Source organism: Brachyhypopomus gauderio, chromosome 11 (assembly GCF_052324685.1).
Source record: "Brachyhypopomus gauderio isolate BG-103 chromosome 11, BGAUD_0.2, whole genome shotgun sequence".
Lineage (NCBI taxonomy): Eukaryota > Metazoa > Chordata > Actinopteri > Gymnotiformes > Hypopomidae > Brachyhypopomus > Brachyhypopomus gauderio.
In genome coordinates this window covers 5,338,006-5,355,854 of record NC_135221.1, presented here as the reverse complement: position 1 = coordinate 5,355,854, position 17,849 = coordinate 5,338,006, and the positions used below count along the sequence as shown (strand labels likewise).

Here is a 17,849-nt window from a genome sequence, read left to right as displayed (position 1 = left end):
AAGCTGGTGCCACGCCAAACACTGCAAAGGAGGAAGAATCTTTAATGATCATCAGCCTGCTTTGCAAAGCAGAGCTTAAAAAAAAACCCCTGTGTATGGAGCCGGGCAATGGCCCTGCCAGCCTCACCTAAGTGGTGGCCGGTCTTCTGGGAAAGAGCCCGGTTGACAGTGCGGGACAATAGCGGCTTTAGGGTTTAGCCAGACGCCTGTGGCGTATTTTGGCGGGCTTGCGTTTCCACGTCAGGCTCCCTGTGAAGTCCCCGCTGGACCCATTAAGCTGTCTGCTGCGTTCTCATTGTCTTTGATCCTCAGCGTGGCGCTTAATCCGCTCCATAAAGCTCGTGTTGTAGCAGGCCAGACGAGGGGGGGGGGGGGGGGGGGGGGAGTGGGGGTGTACACCTCGGTTTTATCAGACACAGAGTCTGTGAAAGGCTGTCAAGGGCTGTGGATGGCAATTGGATTCTTGCAGGGTTCATAGCACTGTTGGAGGCGTAGAAATGTTAGCTCATCTTCCTGCAGAAGCCAGTGTCACTAATAGCTGGAGGTCTCTATGGAGAGAGAGAGAAGCTTTGTTTTTAGGGCAAGATAACAAGCCTTTCTTGTAAGTGTGAAAGCTTTTAATACAGACCTGTTTTTATTTTGAAAACGTACGAGAGTGACCACTGCTTTTTATGATTCTGCCTTTTGACCATGTTTTTCGAGATGTGATGGATATATTTCTTACTGCTGCTTTTCCCTATCTTAAAATGGGCTCCCTTAAAGTATGAAATCGTGTTGAGTCTGTGTCTCTCTTCTGCCTCCAGCCGGATAGGACGTATGACTTGGAGATCGGGAAGCCCACCGTGTCGTACTTCCTGAAACAGGCTGCGGGCATCGAGAAGGGCGCCAGCCGGACGGGTAAGCCAGGCCTGCTCTTCACCCCACCACCCGTTTGCCCCTTAGGTTGTGTTTTAGCACTGGGCACTTGCCCTCATAGGCTGGTTGGTTTCATATTTTAAAAAATTATCCTCCTTCGGATTGATGATATATTTATGGGCCGCTAGAAAACGGCGGGAAAGTTCCTTTGAGGTAAGTGGTGGCAGAAGGTGCGGTGTGTGTGGAAGGGGAATGATGGATTTTGCTTTGTTTTCTGCACGTCCCGGTCCTCCTCGGTTATACCCACCTTTAACACCCACCCTCCACACTTCCCACCCCTTACACTCTTCTGAAGGGTTCCTGCAGCCACACTTGCACAGTTCCTGCTCACAGTCTCTCGTTCTGTCACACACAGTCACACACACACACACACACACACACACACACACACACACACACACACACACACATTCGCCTTTACACCTGCATCCCAGCCCCCCGTCTCTGCTCTCTGACTGAAGGAATGAAGTTCCTCTTATGCGCCTTTCTCAGAGCGCCGAGGTGCTCTACAATCATCCACCGGCTTGTACATCCAGTCCACACACACCGCGTTGCCTCCTCCCCCCCCCCCCCCCGCCTCTCCACCTCCGCCTTTCCAACCCTTCTCACCAGCCACACTTCTTTGACCCGTTTTCCAGGGCACGAGATAGCCGGGATGGTGTCGGTGCGGGCGGTGTACGAGATAGCACTGGTCAAGGTGCAGGACGAGTGCTTCAAGGTGCAGGACACCTCCCTGCAGACCATGGTGAAGTGCATCATCGGCTCGGCCAGATCCCTCGGGATCCAGATCGTCAACGAGTGAGAACACACCGCCGCGTCTCGCAATGCCAGCCGCCATCCCGCACCATGAACAGGACACGCAGAACGCACAACATATGCACTACATAGAAGACACACAGGACTTCATGCAAAATATGCAAAGGAGATTTAGTTGCATTATTTAATAATTCATAACACCCATTTAAGGAAGCTGGAGTTGTACTCACACAAAGGCTAAAAATACAGGATTAAAAGTGGAATAAAGCCCAGAGGCTTACTTTCAAGTGGTCCTTTTCAGAAAGGCAAAAGGAGGTAAAAGGATTAAAGATTAGCGTTCAAAGATCCACTATTGCACAGAAGGCCAATAAATAAACAGAAGACCGGAAAATGAGTATAAATCTGAATACAGGTGTGCAAACGATTCCTCAGTTGTCCTTTTATAATGCGAGATTCATAAAAGACTGTTCAAGAAGCCCTTTGTGTACATTTACCACCTACTCTATTAGATTGTTATGTACGATGTGCTGTCCTGCTTTTTGATAACCGCCCTCAAATGTGTGTGTGGGGGCCACAGCACTCTCTGCCCACCGGCTCATTAGGTGCTACTAACCTGATGTCAACTCACTCCTCAGGCTTATGCCATTGGTAAACAGGAAGGACATGCAATTATAAGCTTTGCTGATTGGGTGTGTGTGGGGGTGGGTGGGTGTAGTTTCCTTTTAAGAAACTTCAAGATCATGTTTTAAATCACGTCTCGTATTGTTCTGTTGTTGAACTGAATAGTTGTCATGATTGACTGACCATTTTACAGTCCATTTTACCATTGAATTAACATTACCATTTTTACCGTTGAATTCAGCTTATCCTGAGTTATTCTCAGATAATCATAAAAATGGGAAATATTCTTGGTCTGAGCTTTAAGCCGAGTTAATACTGTTATGTACAGACATGCAACACACCCTTAATATTTCCATTAAAATTAAAATAGCATTTGCTCAATGCACCCTCACGCGTCTGCTGTCCCCCCAGTACACCACAGCACTCATCCGCACTCATCAAAACACTGATAATGAATGTGCATAAATTGCAGTGCCGTTTATCCAGAGTTACTTAAATGCCTTTGGTTTTCCCTACAATATATGCAGCTGAGACTTGCAGCCGAATCGCACCTAGTTTTAAAATTCCTGCTTACAAACATCTGACAGCGTTATGGTGTCGGTGTGATTTATCAGCGTTTGGGCAGGTTACAAGGACAGGACCTCATTACCTTGGTGATTTGAGGCCTTGAGTCCCTCTCAAAGATGATGATGATGATGATGATGATCTGTGTTGAATGAACCATGTCACTGGAGCACTGGCAACCAGCTGGTCATGCATGCATAAAAGAACACTCATCCTGCATTTCAATGAACCGAAAAGAATAGTGAAATTCTAATGTAATACTGGTTGGTCTCTCTGTCTGTCTGTCTGTCTGTGTGTCTGTCTTGTCTCCCTCCCTCCCTCGTCCTCCTCCTCTCTTCCGGCGGCACGTCGTTACCGTTCCTCCCCTCTCCTGTTCTGTCAGCCTGTCGCCACAGGAGTACGAGGAGTTCCTCCGACTTCGTGAGGAAAGGCTGAAGGAGGAAGCCGCCTTAATCGCAGCGGAGGCCTCTGAGAAGACGACGTGAAAGGGCAGAAAGAAAAACCCAACCCCGGATGTGCCGACGTCCCTGTACCTGCAGCGGTGCCTGTCAGACCAGCCCGGCTGTCTGCCGCTACCGCTTATTTCTGGAAGGCTTGAATTACACACTGTCTGTCTTTGGTTATAAAATATACTTGTTTCACACCCTCAACTGATTTCGTGGTGGTTACGGAGCCTTGTTTTTTTAAATTCTCTTTCATTCTTTCTCTCTCGTTCTCTCTCAAGCAATTTCTCACTCCTCTTTCCCTTTCTGTCTCTGTCCCCTGCCTGCCTCACGCTTCCCTCCTCACTTCATTTGAATTCATTTGAAAGCTTGATTCTGAAAGAGATTTACTTTCTAGAAATCCTTGGTAGTTAGCACCCACCTTATAGCTAAACACAGTTTTAACTCCCGACTCTTTTAAACAGTCGAGAGAACAGAGTCATCGGTCACAGAATAGCTCGGCTGGGACTTGATGAGTCTGTCTGCGAGTCAGAACCCAGGCACTGACCCAAGGATCAAAAAGTTCAGGAAAATCTGTCAAATCACTTTCCAAAGACCACAACAGACTTTGTCTGCATTGCAGTTGTCTGTCAGAAGTGAAGGTCAGGAATGTTTTTTTTTTTCTTCTCCTGAGTAACACAAAGGGAATGGCTTTTTTTCTGCTTGATAACTAGAGAGATGGAGGTGGAAGCATTCAGCGAATCTCCTCCACTCCACCTCTGTTGACTGACAGCATGAATACATACAATATCAGCGTCTTGACGCCCCTGAGCAAGCAGCTTCTCACTCAAATCCCTTGAAATGGACACTGGGGCCGATCAGTCATCCCTGGCCATTTCAAAGAACCTTGACGCCAGCGACTCTGGTTGGCAGGTGTCATTTTTTTGTCCGCCTCCCTGTGGATGTGATGGGGAAAGAAACTGGTATGACTGGTCAGATAAATATTAGCATGAGATTCATGATGGTTGATGGCAGTCCTATGAGGCAGAGTTGCTGAAGAGAGCTGTCTCATTGACATGCATTACCCTGCCTCCTGTGAGCCTCTGTTTCCCCTTTGGGAAGCCTTTGTGTCTCGAAAGCTTGCCGCGTCTGCAAACCTGAAGGTTTGTGAAATGACCAAAGTAAAACAGGACAAAACAAAATGAATAACACAGACACCATTTTAAATCACCTCGGTGTAGGTAGGAAATGTGTTCCTTGGGGAAATATGTTGGATTCCATCCCTTTAAGGTGATTCCCTCAGTAATATGCAGCATATTTTTATAGTTTTTATTTTATTTTTTTGCACCCACAGCACATTTTACTTTGCTTGCTGGTTGCTTCCGTTATGACTCTAGATATGTCAGTTTTCCATCTTATGGCATTGATTATACAAGTCATCCCCAAACCCTTCATTAATCAAAGATTTATGATCACAACACCTCTGCTGGGATGATATTTTTGGATAGGCTACTTCGCAATGAGCCACCACGATACCGATACCGTGGCGATGCCGTATAGGGGAATGGAGCATGAAACGTACAGGACAGATAACGTGCATGCTCCTTCTTCCTAAGCAGAAGCGAATTCAGAATCATCGCACACGTAGGGACACGTGTAAAAATGTGAAACGGCCACGAGGTGGCGCTGCACAGGCGAAGAGTTCGATAGTCTGTATGCTGAGGAAATATTAAGATACAATTCTACGTATAGTAAGTCACTAGGTACAAAAAAGTGAGTAAGTTCAGTGTTATATTCATTCATCATGCACACTGCTAACTGCGTAAATAAGTGACAAGTTGCCGGATTTAAGTGTGATGTGATGACAGTCGCTAGTAAATGAATATAAAATGTGACAAGTATAATTTTTCACCATGCTATACAACTAAATAATGATCACGTCGGATAGTCGGAAATCTCAAATATTATAAGCTGACGCTTTAATTACAGTAATCAATTTGCTCCGCTAAATGTTATTTTAAAAAACGACTGCTGTAAATATCACTGACACAAGTTATGAATAAAACAGATTTATGTCATTATATGATGTTTATGGAGCTGCGTCTCATCATACCACTAACACTAACTATAAATGTCATGGTGAACACACGTCGGGTGCCGTTTCACTACAGTGTTGCTGTGAGCCGTAGCGTTTAGGGTTTAGGTCAAAACGCAAATCTGAATCATGACCAGTGTGATAGTAGCGGTTTTGATCCTGACTATCACATGGTCCACTATGCAATTTGCAAATATGCAAAAGTTTTGCGTATGCATTTAATGCATTGAATCCACAAGTTTATCGTGTCAATATAAGTATTCTAACAGATCAGTTTTTCAGAGCTACCCTAACGAATAACGTCTGCAAATATTTTGTCTGAAGCATGCAACACCCATGTGAGTGTAACATTGCATTATATTATAGGTCATTCATTAGAAGCCATCACTGGATCTATATAAAAATCATACCTAAAAAATCAATTCAAAATCAAAACCGGCCATTCTCCTGCCACTGCGAGTTTCTTTACATTGATGTGTGCCAAACTATACCAAACGACCCCACATACTTCAAAAGATACTTTGGCGTACTGTAGACAAGAAATTATTTGGTTTTCAAGTTACCTTTAAATAACAAGGCAATTTTACCAAGTTGATTCAGTTGATAAAATAAATAACCAAACGTATTATGTGGACTTAATAAATTTTGTTCTGAATGATTGATGCTAAACAAAACATTCCTGCATATGGATCTGTTCTTATTTGTTTTGGTGATGTCCGTACCACGTGCTTCCACCAGGGGGCGACCGTTCCCTGCAGATGTCACACACAAACGGTATACATCAAAAGCACAGATATTTATTTGTCGTGGTAAGGTCGCTGTAATACAGAGAGAACACACGGTTCAGTCATGTTGGTGTCAGAACCTCCCTGACCTCTGGACACGACACTTCTGTCCTTTGTTAAATTTAAGATTGGCAGACATTCACACCTTTTTAGTCTTTGACTAAAAATTAGTGTGTTACACTGTAATGTAAATTGATAATGTAAAAATAATTGTACGAAAGGATATATATACATGTAAATTGCTTCAGGGCTTTATTTATTTATTTACTTACTTACTTACGTGACGCATGAGAACTTTACTTTCTGTGCCAGAAGGTGGCGTCAGAGAGCTAAAGTAGGTTTCTGTGGCACGCTTGGTTTCTCACCAGCATATGTCCTCGTGTACAACTGAGGCGGGAACACAATGTCCAGTTCCTTTGTCTCAGCTGCCTAGCTAGATCCTGGTTCTTGTTCAACTCCCCAAGACACATTCAGGTGAGACAGAAAGACAGAACAGGGGGAGAAACGTGCTGTGGAGAAGGCCGTTTCATGCTAGTCTTGATGAGACTAAGGCCTTTCATTGGGAAACTGAGGTTTATAAATAATAACAACAAACGTGTTGAGGTTTGTTAATGTCCTTGCGCATAATGAATGTTAGCAGAGCAACACACTGCTCTATCTTTCTCTTCCTCCCTCTCTCTTTCTCACTCTCTCCTTATTGGGAAAGGATGCTGTAAGGAAGAAGAGGAGAGGGCTAAAATTGGTACCCCCGAGCAGGAAAGCCCATATATGGAGATCAACGGCACCGTCGACGTGTGACGTCCGAGCAGCAGGTACGTTGAGTGTGGGCTGCTGGGGAGGGGGGGCTTGTGCGCGTGCACGTGCGTCCGGAGCGCGCCTCGTGCGTCACAGTGCGCGCGCGCGCCTCCGTGTCGAGCGTGTGCGTCAGTCTGAGTCAGACGACGTCTCGTCATGAGCGCGTGCGTCAGCGCTGTTGCTGAGCAGTCTGCGCAACAGGGGAAGAGGTAAAGGGGGGAGGCGCGCGCGCGGGAAGGAGGGACTCGAGCGCTGGAGTGACAGAGGTGCGCCGGAGCGAAGAGTGGATGACGTGGAGGGGGGGGGGGGGGGGGGCAGGGGGCGGGGCAGCGAGCTCGGGGAAGCGGAGACAGAACACGATGACGCAAGAGACACGAGCAGCTTAAGTGCACTTTAATATAAATGCATTTGTTTTTGACATCCAAATACACTTATCAGCGACACAAAAGAACACTGATCCACAATGTCCATTCTTCATAGATAGCGTTATGTCAAGTATGTTTTTTTTTCTCATATACCATAAAAATGTCTCTGATATGTACAGATATCTGCTCTGTTCATACAAATGTACAAATGCGTACATCCTATTACCAACTGGAGCTCCATCACCCGCCTAGCTAGAGGCGTGTGCACCAATCACCCATTCTGTATAACAGCACACGTACAATATAATACTTTTTTAAACTTAGCATGTAAATAGGTAGAATGTAGGAATCAATCCTTTACTTGACCGTAGACAACTCTACGTTAGCATGTCAACACCATGGGAATAGAACCATTCTCAACCCGTGTCGACTGGTAACAGAATAGAAATAGTAGCCCATCCCTATTGTCCGTTTCATTTTTTTAAAACAAAACTTCACTTGTCTTTTTTGTGTGTGTGTGTGTGTGTGTGTGGATTTTTAACCCCTCTCAAAAAAGAAGAATTGGACATTCACACAGTTGTGTTCACCACTCCACACCGCACAGAGTGAAGTTACGATGTCATTGTGGTATTCGCTGTAAAAAAATTAGTAAGTAAATAAATAAATAAATAAATAAATAGCGCCCGGCTGGGTTGAGCACGCTTCAGCTCAGGTAAGCACACCAGAGGAACAGCAGATCACAGGCACTGCAAATATCGATGCTGCAAAGAAGTCCATTGTGTTTGTGTCTGGCCTTGCTCACTCCAAAGGCTGATCGAGGAGCCATTTAACCCGGGCTGGCTGCAGTGGCAGTCCAGTCACGCTTACGTGCAACGCCACAGTCCTCTGCTCTTCTGTTCTCGTTCTTCTCATTGTCAGCTTACAGTTTCTTCTCCTTCTCCTGCATCTACTGGACCATTTGAAGAGAGTCGGAAACCTTGACTCGTCTTGCACACAAACTGGGATTTTTGTTCACAGATTAAAGAAACATTTGCACAGCACACCGATACACAGATTTGGAAAGACAGAACAGAATGGCAACCATAGACCCAAAGCTCAATGTGTTCTGGATTTGTGATATTTAGAGCTGTTGATATTACTGTTTCCAATTGATAGATACACTGTTAAAACTAATTTAATACAGCTAAGGAGATCTTGGAAGGAATTGAGTACTGCTAAGCTCTTGTCACCTGTAGGAATGTCCAGTTGTAGTACTGCACATCTAGGTGTCTTCTCCACACTTTGGGCTTTGTGTGTATGACTGTGCCATCACAAGCATTGACCTGTAAGCTGGCTGACTGTTATCTTATTGAGATATGAAGGAAGGGGTTTTTTTGTTCCCCTTCATGTCAAGAGTTCACAACAGAGTTATTTTCACTACGAGTGAATACAAATGCAAGTCTGTAAGTCGAGTTGCGCTTACAAAGTCAGAGATCTCAGTCTCCAGTAAAAGCTCATGTTACAGTAAAGCAGAGAATTAAAGTCATTGCCAAGTCTTCAAAACTTGGTTTGCACATAGCTGTTATATTGCATTGTTGTCGAGATGTCGCACCATTATTGACATAAAAATTTATGGATAGATACATGAACAAAATATGAAGAATTATTTTCTCAGTGGATATGAGGAAGTTTTAAGTGTTTTTGGCTTTATATACATTATGTATATATTTATACAATTAGATAATCTTCACTTTTCAGTAAAAGTAGCTCCATGAAATATGACAATATGCCATACTTAATGAAGTAAGTCACAGACTTATTTTAGAACGGAGGATCACTTCCACTCCCATCTGAAAGAAAGAGAAAGAGAGGAAAACACAGTTAGCAAATATTTCTCAGCATTCTACCATGTTATGCTATATAAGTTCAAGAAGATGTTTAAGATGTTAAGATGTTTAAGAAGTTGACCAAAAACAAACGGATGCTCTCACCTTTGCGGAAGCACTGTTGCGGCTGGTGACTTTGGAGTTGATACAACTCAGGTTGTTGCCCCAGGCCGGGGGCGATCGAGGCACCTGCCCCAAACATGGGTTCCAGGGCGGCCAGCTCCTCGAGGAGGGACTGGGCGCAAGGCAGACCGGGCGATGCGGGGCTGGCGGGCGAGGAAGCCGGCGCCGGAGATACCAGCGAGGCGGTCAGCTGCAGCGGAGATGCTGGAACACCGGTGGACACCGGCGATGACTCCGCCTCCGTCTCCATGGCGACTTCTCCTGCCGACATGACGTCCGCCGCGTCGCCCGCGTCGCCCGGCGACATCGTGGTTCCGCACCCGGCCGCGTGGTTACAGTGCGCCGATTGGACGCTACAGAAGTGGCCGGCACTCACGACAGAAATGCCGTCGAAGTGCAGGGTTGGACGCCAGCACTCGGGAGTTAGTGGGGAGGAGGAGGTGCTGGAGGGAGAGGAAGGGCTGGGGGAGAGCGAGGGGGAGGACAGGTCCTGGAGGAGGGACTCTAGGACACTCTCTTCAAACAGAGAGTCATCGTCTGGGAAGATGGGCAAGTCCAGGCCTCTCCAGGATTTAACCGGGTAGAATTCACCCAGAAGTGGGACCGTCTCCATTACCTCCGAGTCCAGGGAAGGAGAAGGAGGTTGGGGAGAAATGGGGGAAGGAAAGAGCTTGGAGAGGAGAGGATCCAGGTAGAACCCTTCCGCCAGCGTACTTATGTGCTGGGCTAAAAGGGAGATCTCTGTTCTGTCTTTTTCTCTCTCCTGCTCTAGGTTAAAGAAAGACATGTTGGACTGTTTTCCAGGCGAGGCCTCAGGTGTGAGTAAGCCTTCGGGTGGATAGGGGAGCGGCCCGTGGGGGACGTCGACATAGAGCGGCCCACGAACCTCTGGCAGAGTCATGACGGTGCAGTCTCCGTCGCCGGGACTGTCTGGAGTCGGAGGGAGCTTCTCGTACAGCGAGCCGCTGCAGGGCTCTACAGGAAAGAGAATCTCTGTGGATGGAGCTGACAGGGTAAGAGGCAGCAGAGAGGACAGCGTGGTGGTAGGTGGAGCAGGGCTGCCTTGTGGGTTTGACGGAGCAGATGGAGAAAGAGAGGCGGCTACCGTCGTCGTGACTGTTGCCGTTGAGGCCAGAGGCGGAGGAGTGGTGGTGCCGGTGGGGTCGAAGCTGAAGAGCGGCTCCCCAAAGGGGAAGCTACTCCCAAGCTGTGGTGTATATGGAGGGGTGCACACGAACTCCTTGGTCTGCTGAGTCTGGGAAGTAGGTATGGGTGGTAATGGAAGGGGCAGTGCAGGTAGCGGGGGGTCTACCTGGAAAGCAGGGGGCAGTAGAATGTTCTGGGTGAGGAAGTCCAAGTCTGATACAGTTGCGACTGTATCGGGCGAAGAAGCAGTTGAAGGCCTGTCCACGGGCTCACTGGGTGGCTGCTGGAAGAAGGTATCCTCCTCCAAAGAGGAGAGGCTGGAGCGTGGACCACTCTCCACTGGGAGGGCTTCCATGGAGGAGCTGCCAGCTTGCTCCTCTGTGGAGCCTGCACTGCAGACGGCCGTGCTGAAGTCGAACGACTGTCCCGAGAGGCCGCTGCTCCCAGGCGTGAACACTTGATCAGGGCTAGAGAGAGTTTCAGGACTCTGCAAGCCCAGAGTCTCATGTTGGGAGGTGCCTGTGCTCAACACGCCAGACATCTGCGTCTCTTCAGAGCTTAGCTGTTGCCTCACGGACCAGGCTTCTGACTCACTATAGCATGGAGAAGAGGGTCAGAGGTCAATTATTTTTTTCGCCTTTCTTGAATTCCGTCATCACACTTGCAGAATGACCTGCTTGATACTGTATCTGATGTGTGATTTACCTGATGATGTAGTTGGAACTGCAGATGGGATGTTCGCCGGTCTCCAGCTGCAAGACCATGTAAAGCCAAACCCACGAGTGATCCACAGCCTCCAAACGAACCACCATCTCAGCCCTGCCTTCTCCTCCCTCTCTCACTGCGTGGGAAACGAGGAAGAAAAGCCCAACTCAAGACATATTCCACCCAGCGTGTGGTTTTGAGTCACGCATCATCTCTGTAGGTGTTCTGAAGTACTCAGCTGCTACACGGATAGGTGGTATGGAGCTGATTGTGGGGAGTGTGAGGACAGTGATAGCTTTGTGAATACATAGACCTACATAGTCCTACTGTCCTGAGCTGAGCTAGTGTACTTGAGTGAGGTGTTTCAGTGTGACACTCACACAGGCTGCAGTGCTGAGTTGAAGCGTGTGTAAGGTCCTCTGGATGCAGGAGGCTATACCAGGAGCGAGAGCGTAAAGTTGCCACGTTCATGCCGAGGTAAACGCTCACACTGTAAGAGAGCAAAACATCACAGTTGAGACACTGTAACCTATCACACCTGGGTCACACCTGGGTCACACCAGTACCTGGTGGGTTTAACAGAACTCGGGCCTCACCTGTCCTGCGCTTCCTGCAGCCTCATGTCACGACTGTGCTGGGAGCGGAAAGACGCGAGGAGAAAACTGCTCTCCAGGGACAGGTGCAAAGGTTGTTCGGTGGCAGCGCCGGGTCGGGGTGGGTGTGGCTCCAGAGGCGCACAGAAGCAAACCCACACTGGGTTGGAAGTCCAGTAGGATCCTGGGGAGACGGGGCCAGGCGGTGGTGACAGACAGCAAGCCCGGATCAGAACCAGCTTGTTGCCAGCACTCTGCCTCCGCACCGACTTGGAAGTGTTGAAACGGCAGCGAAACAATCGATCTGAAATGATGGTTTGGGAAAAGAAAAAAAAATGAACACCAGTACACACGGGGCATGAATGAGTCGTGCTCAGACACTGGTGAATGTGCAAACATCTTACCTGTGTCAGGTGAAGTGGGAGGCACCAGGTTACTCCTCATGATAAAGTGGTCTGTAGGGTCTATTATATCATACACACTGTCCCCTTGGGCGACCAAATCTACCTGAAAATTTGACAAGAATGTGGCATGAAGAAGGCTTATCAATCCATCTTATAGATTTTCCACTATAAGTGCTATAATAGAGTAAGCGTGGAAACAGAATAATGAGGACATCCGTCTGCTGTCTCACTCACCATTGAGTGTCCGAGGTGCTCAGAGACGCTGTCCGAAAGGTAAAGGAGCTTCCCCTCCGCAGTCAGCAGCATCAGGAAACCTGGCATCGCTTGCACCACCTCCGTGAGCTCGTGAAATGAGAGGAATCTCGCGCTTTCCTCAGCGCCGCTAGCTGCTGGTACATCTGAAAGAATTGATGACCGGACATGAAAAACCATGGAGCGTTTCTTCTGGCATAACGCAAGCGCATTTTTAAATGTAATCTGTTCACACGCCGTAGCGCGAGTCGTTTTCAGCACCATGGACAGCATATGTGTGTGTGTGTTTCAGCACTGCGGAGAGCGGCTCGTAAGTTTTGAAACGCTATACTACATGACGCTTTTAGCAAATATAAATCTGTCGTAAAGTGCCGTATTTACCTTAAATGTAATAATCTTTTTTCAATTCACAAATAAAAAGCCGTGTAACGAGATCCACCTGTTGCCGTAACTCGCTTAGAGTACAGCTCGTGCCGAAACATGGGTATCATATCTCAAAACGCTACAGATTTCTAGTTTTCTTCCGTTCAAACTGCATAGCGACTAAACAACTTTAGATAACAAAAACCGCATAACTGATATATAATGCATCCAGCAACATAAATAATGACTTACCTTGACAGAAGAAGACAGATTTTCTCGTGTACATGCAAGCAAGGGACATGATGTGTAGGTAGGAAAGGCGAGCTTTGTCCGCGTCCGAGATGGGCAACAAGTCCCTCAGGTTCCTTATCTCTGCATTTATCTGGTCCCTGCGAGCTTTCGAAGCTCCTTTAGTTGAACGGTACATTGTAGTCGGTATTTGTGGGGAAGCTAAACGATAACAGTAAAGTTGGGTTCACTGCGGCGTGATTAAGGAAAGCGTAGATCTCTTTCCTTGAATGAGAGTCGAACTCTGTTACGGTATGTTCAGTGAAGTGTCATCTCCGCACATGTCCGGACTCGGGCGTCTCTCCTGTCTCCTGCCTCTCCCGGGTTTTCCTCTTCGGTTCCGCCACAGCGCCTGGCTCGGTTGCGGACCGAAGGCTGGATGGATTTCTCCTCCGGGTCGGAGCGTTAGTCTGTCGGCTGTTGTTGGAGCCGTCTCTCACCCAGATGTCTGCAGCCCGTAAATCTGGTGGAGTTACTCTGCTCGCGGGTAACTTATATAGGCTGGGACTCCGCTGGTGTAGGGGGGCCCCCAACGCGCCAACACCGACGTAAAAAAAAGAGAGATAGGAGGGGGGAGTAGAGCGCGGGGGGGTCTGGGTGATTTTATGTATCTCATATCAATGTTCCCAACGCTGAAACTCACTGCGCTCACCCCTCCCAACCTGTCTACACTGACTCTGACACTGCTGTGACGTCAGCTTCCCCTCTCCCCTGTGATGACGTGGGACTGGAATCGGGAGCTCCGGCGACGCAAAAAGCCCGATTTGGACAAAACCGAGCAGTGGGCGGAGTCAGCGTGTAAAACGTAGACGGAGTCACCGGGCTCCGGTGTACGGGGAGGGAGAAGGTTGTGGGGTGGGGAGGGGGGGGGGGGGTCCTGTAACTGAGCTGCATACGAACGAGATGGGCTACATATGTCTTGCTGTTTCCGAATCTACGACTTCAGCCGCTTGATTTTCACGTATCTCTGCTCCGTAACTGCGACGTTCACACATGACTGAGAACATGATTGCATAATTTTTCTTCATTGCATGTTTTGATCTATTCGCAAGGCATCTGCCTCATAAATGCATGGAGCATTTCGTGCTTTCTATGTATTTATGCTCGTATGTTTTCCACCTCAGCAAATCCATTGACGTGGTATACTCGCTGTAAATTAGGAGTCGTGCATTTGGGGCAACAATCAGAAACTGGTCCTAGAGGTGGACCCGTGAATGTTAAAACCCATTAAGCTGCCCTTGATTCGAAAAAGCGAACGGCAAATTGAATCAGACGATGTCGGTAAGATTAAAAACATCTCTTTATTTTTTTTACTCAAAATCTTGCTCTACCCTTATAAGGCGAGAAAAAGAGCGACGAACTGAGGGGAATAGTTGCACTAAGCTCTGTCCAATTAGAATGTGCGCGCAAAGCGACGCTGTGGGAAACGGCCAATGGGCTCCTCTAAACGTCGCAACGTAAGTAGTTAATAGTGTAGATCATGATTGGTTACTTGACGGTGAACTTGAGACGTTCCTGATCACAGTAGCAGTCAGTATGCAGAAGTCAAATTAGGCCGAGTGCTGTTGGATGCTCGCTGCGACGTTATGGCATGTTGCGATGTCGGTCCCTCAGGGAAAACGTCCTAGTCATCCACTCACCCAACGATAGTTAATTATGTCCGTGCATGTGCTCCATAGACGCCTCTGTTTAGCATGTTTCGTTATCTCTGCCCTGCATAGTCAGTGTTGCCAGATATGCCATCATGTAAGTAAACATCAGTCGTGTAAAGAGCGAAAACACAAACCGACATGAATATATTTCAAACCGAGCATCAGGTAGCTTTTAAGCGATCTATATTTGGCAACATAAAGTGACTGGACTCACTGGCAGTTAAACTGCCTCCAAGACAGCCTTGTGCCGTGCAAAATTGCGTGTGACACAATAAAGTAAGGTGTTGCATCAAGACGGCAGGTTACTATTTAATCTCCTTAACACTCATTCAGAAGTTTTGAGCTGTTCAGTTCTGTGTTTAAATGTCTAGCGAAATACTGCGACACGTATTTTGCGGAAAATCCTGTGTTCCACACATTTGTAACGGTTACTTTCTTCGAAGATCACCTGCGTCGAAGGCACGTGCATGATGAAGACGTTTTTGAACCTCTTGCGATCGGAGTGTGCCAGAGCGCGCGCGCCGCTTTCCAAAAATAGCCACGAGGGTACCTGAGACTGACAAACTGCAGTGGAAAGAATCCACAGCCTCAACAACAATAGGTTATCACTATTTTTAGACGTAACATTTTGTTGTGCAGAATAGAAAACTAGGGAATCAAATGTTTTTTTTTTTTTTGTTTTTGCATGGATGCATGTCTAGGGCAGCGTTCATGGATTATATTGTGTGTAAGGACACACATTACCTTAAGGAGAATGCATTTAATGGTTTAAGTTCTCCGGGAGCTTCTTTGAACATATTAAGACTACTATATTTACAACAGAGGAAAAAGTTCTCATTGGCGTTTCATAGTTTCATTGGCCATATATTCAACAGACCCATACAGCCCATACAAGGATCTCAAAATCAGTTTGCTTATCTATATCTATATGTCTTATATTTATCTATATCTATCTACATCTAACAATATATATATATATATATATATATATATATATATATATATATATATATATTGTTAGATGTAGATAGATATAGATAAATATATATATAAGACATATAGATATAGATAAGCAAACTGATTTATATATATATATATAATGTGCGTGTGTGTCTATATTTATATCTGTCTATATATATTTATAGGCGTTGTCAGATTCTGCAGTCACGCCCCTGTTTGGTTGGGTTCTTGTGACAATGGCAGCCATTGTGGTGCTGGCCCATGTGTGCGCAGCAGGTGGCCTCGAAATAGGGTGCAGGTCTGGACGGGCGGATGCGAGCAAACAGTGGCGGAGGGAGATGAGTGTTCGGGGAGCATTGGGCCCTCCGGGGAGTCCACTGTCACAGGACGGCTCGCAGGACGCCTAACCTGGCCATCCCTGCTGACAGGAAGACCACAGCAAAGAGCATCTCCAGACGCTATTTCTCTGGACAAAGATTAGGCACCGGAGTCGTGGAGGACGTTGCAGTGCTAATGGGGAAACCTTTTTTAGCACAGCATTATGGTTCAAAAGGTCTACTTTTTCCATAAAGTGACAAAAATAGATAAGCGTAAGATTTCAAAAATTATCCCATCATGTGTAAATTTGTAGTTACAATATTCCAGAATAAGAACATATCACTTGCTTTAATGATTAGGTTTTACGTGTTATATCTGAATTATTTCCGTTTTAATCAAACAATAATGTACCTATAGTTTCTTAGAAATAAGAAAAATATGTCAATGCCCTTATTGGGACTCAAGCTGTTCAACTGACAGTTTTCATTTACACTGTAGGAGTTTATTAGTCTTTAGCCTCACACGTGGCAAAATGAATACCCAAGCATACAACATTATCACTGTTGTCATAAACATACACTTTCAAAGCGAGTACGACTATGAGAAGTCGGTCCCCGGCAATCGACTTCTCAACAGCTAATCAGGATGTTGTGAAAGAGTTGTGTGCTAAACTAACACTACTTCTGTGCATGAAGAATTACTGTACCGACGAGGCACATGTGACACCTGCTCTGGATGAGAAGCACATTGAAATGGAGAAGAGGCCTGTGCAAAAAGCTCCACGGAGATGCGAGATGTTTACAGCCCCTTCTGCTCTTGAAGCGCACTTGTCCTCCATCTCCTGATCGTTTTCTTTTTGGCTGGTGTTTATTTTTACCCAGAGAGAATCAAGGTCTTCACTCCACTTCTTGAAAGAAAAGAGCTAATCGGTCGCCTAGCAACACCTCCCACTCCTGCTGAAGATGGAGTGAGAGAAGAGGAGGAAAGTAAAGAGGGAGGTCTATGGAAAAGAAGAGAGAGGATGTCTATGGCAAAGCCAAAGGGCTGTTGGGGTTAATGAAAATGCAGGACTCTGATTATGGAAGAATGGATGGGAGATCTGAATCGGTGTAGCTGGTGTGTTGTGTGGTCTTGCTTTCCACCAGGATGTATTAAAATGATGAGCATTTATGATTTGTAAACAAGCCAGAGGACACATACGCATATATATTTAAATGTATTTATTCAGTGAGTGGATTGATGAGTGGATCATTCACTAATTTGTGTGTATCTAATTCGTAGTGCACTGTCCAGGCATATGTGCTGCAGGATACACAGAAATGTATACTGATATAAGTGAGCAAAAGCCCACACACACCCACACACTGCCTCTCTCTCTCTCTCTCTCTCCCTCTCTCTCTCTCTCTCTCTCTCTCTCTCTCTATCTATCTACCAATGATGCTTCTCCAGCCTGTAGCCTTGTGCTTTTTTTCCCGTTTTTTCTTTTTTTCTCCATGTATGGTCTATTTTTAGAACTTGGGGCACAGAACAGTGGGAATAGTTGGACTTTTGATACCAGTGTCAGCCTCCCCCTCTGTCTCCCTCTCTCCCCCTCTCTCCCCTTGTCTCTCTCCCTCTCTCTCCCTCTCTCCCCTTGTCTCTCTTTCTCTTTGTCTCCATGTTCTCCCTAAGGCTTTCAAGATTTCCACATGAACTCACAGAAGATGATTCTAAAGTAGAGTCTGACTCAGAGGGCTGAATGGTGAATACCCATTCATAAGTCCGCCAGGTATTTTCATTGAGAAATGTAAGCATATGTCTATCTTTAATCATAGCACAGTTATACAAGGTTGTTTAGTGTATCTCTAGGTCACCTGGAGTGT

General features: G+C 46.5%; 2 protein-coding genes and 1 long non-coding RNA gene across 6 annotated transcripts in view; 2 read left to right on the top strand and 1 right to left on the bottom strand.

The window, feature by feature from the left end:
- Positions 1-3,510, top strand: part of mrpl11 (mitochondrial ribosomal protein L11) — a 31,565-nt gene extending 28,055 nt beyond the window's left edge. For all 3 annotated transcript variants that reach the window (XM_077021282.1, XM_077021284.1, XM_077021283.1), the window contains 3 exons: positions 804-897; positions 1,554-1,713; positions 3,239-3,510. In XM_077021282.1, coding sequence (XP_076877397.1) covers positions 804-897; positions 1,554-1,713; positions 3,239-3,341 — 357 coding nt within the window. In that variant the 3' untranslated portion in view covers positions 3,342-3,510. The remainder of the gene's footprint in view (positions 1-803; positions 898-1,553; positions 1,714-3,238) is intronic.
- Positions 3,511-7,331: 3,821 nt separating this feature from the next.
- Positions 7,332-13,557, bottom strand: npas4a (neuronal PAS domain protein 4a). Of its 2 annotated transcripts, XM_077021274.1 has the most exons (8): positions 13,022-13,554; positions 12,389-12,552; positions 12,155-12,257; positions 11,754-12,054; positions 11,538-11,647; positions 11,158-11,293; positions 9,289-11,045; positions 7,332-9,147 (listed from the first exon to the last, which is right to left on the bottom strand). In XM_077021274.1, the coding sequence occupies exons 1-8, from the start codon at positions 13,194-13,196 to the stop codon at positions 9,119-9,121; spliced, it is 2,775 nt and encodes a 924-aa protein (XP_076877389.1). In that variant the 5' UTR covers positions 13,197-13,554; the 3' UTR covers positions 7,332-9,118. The 2 variants fall into 2 exon arrangements, with proteins under 2 accessions (XP_076877389.1, XP_076877388.1); XM_077021273.1 differs by lacking the exon at positions 7,332-9,147 and having other exon boundaries at positions 9,175-11,045; positions 13,022-13,557.
- LOC143526704 (uncharacterized) overlaps positions 12,082-17,849 on the top strand; it is a 26,209-nt gene continuing 20,441 nt past the window's right edge. Inside the window, exon 1 of the long non-coding RNA XR_013133921.1 lies at positions 12,082-12,716. This is a non-coding gene — a long non-coding RNA (uncharacterized LOC143526704). The remainder of the gene's footprint in view (positions 12,717-17,849) is intronic.

Coding starts and splice junctions, on each gene's coding strand:
- npas4a (XM_077021273.1), bottom strand. CDS start 13,196: ATGTACCGTTCAACTAAAGGAGCTTCGAAAGCTCGCAGGGACCAGATA. Junction 12,553..13,021: donor ATCTGTCTTCTTCTGTCAAG/GTAAGTCATTAT, acceptor CAATTCTTTCAG/ATGTACCAGCAGCTAGCGGC. Junction 11,294..11,537: donor AACTCAGCACTGCAGCCTGT/GTGAGTGTCACA, acceptor TTTCCCACGCAG/TGAGAGAGGGAGGAGAAGGC.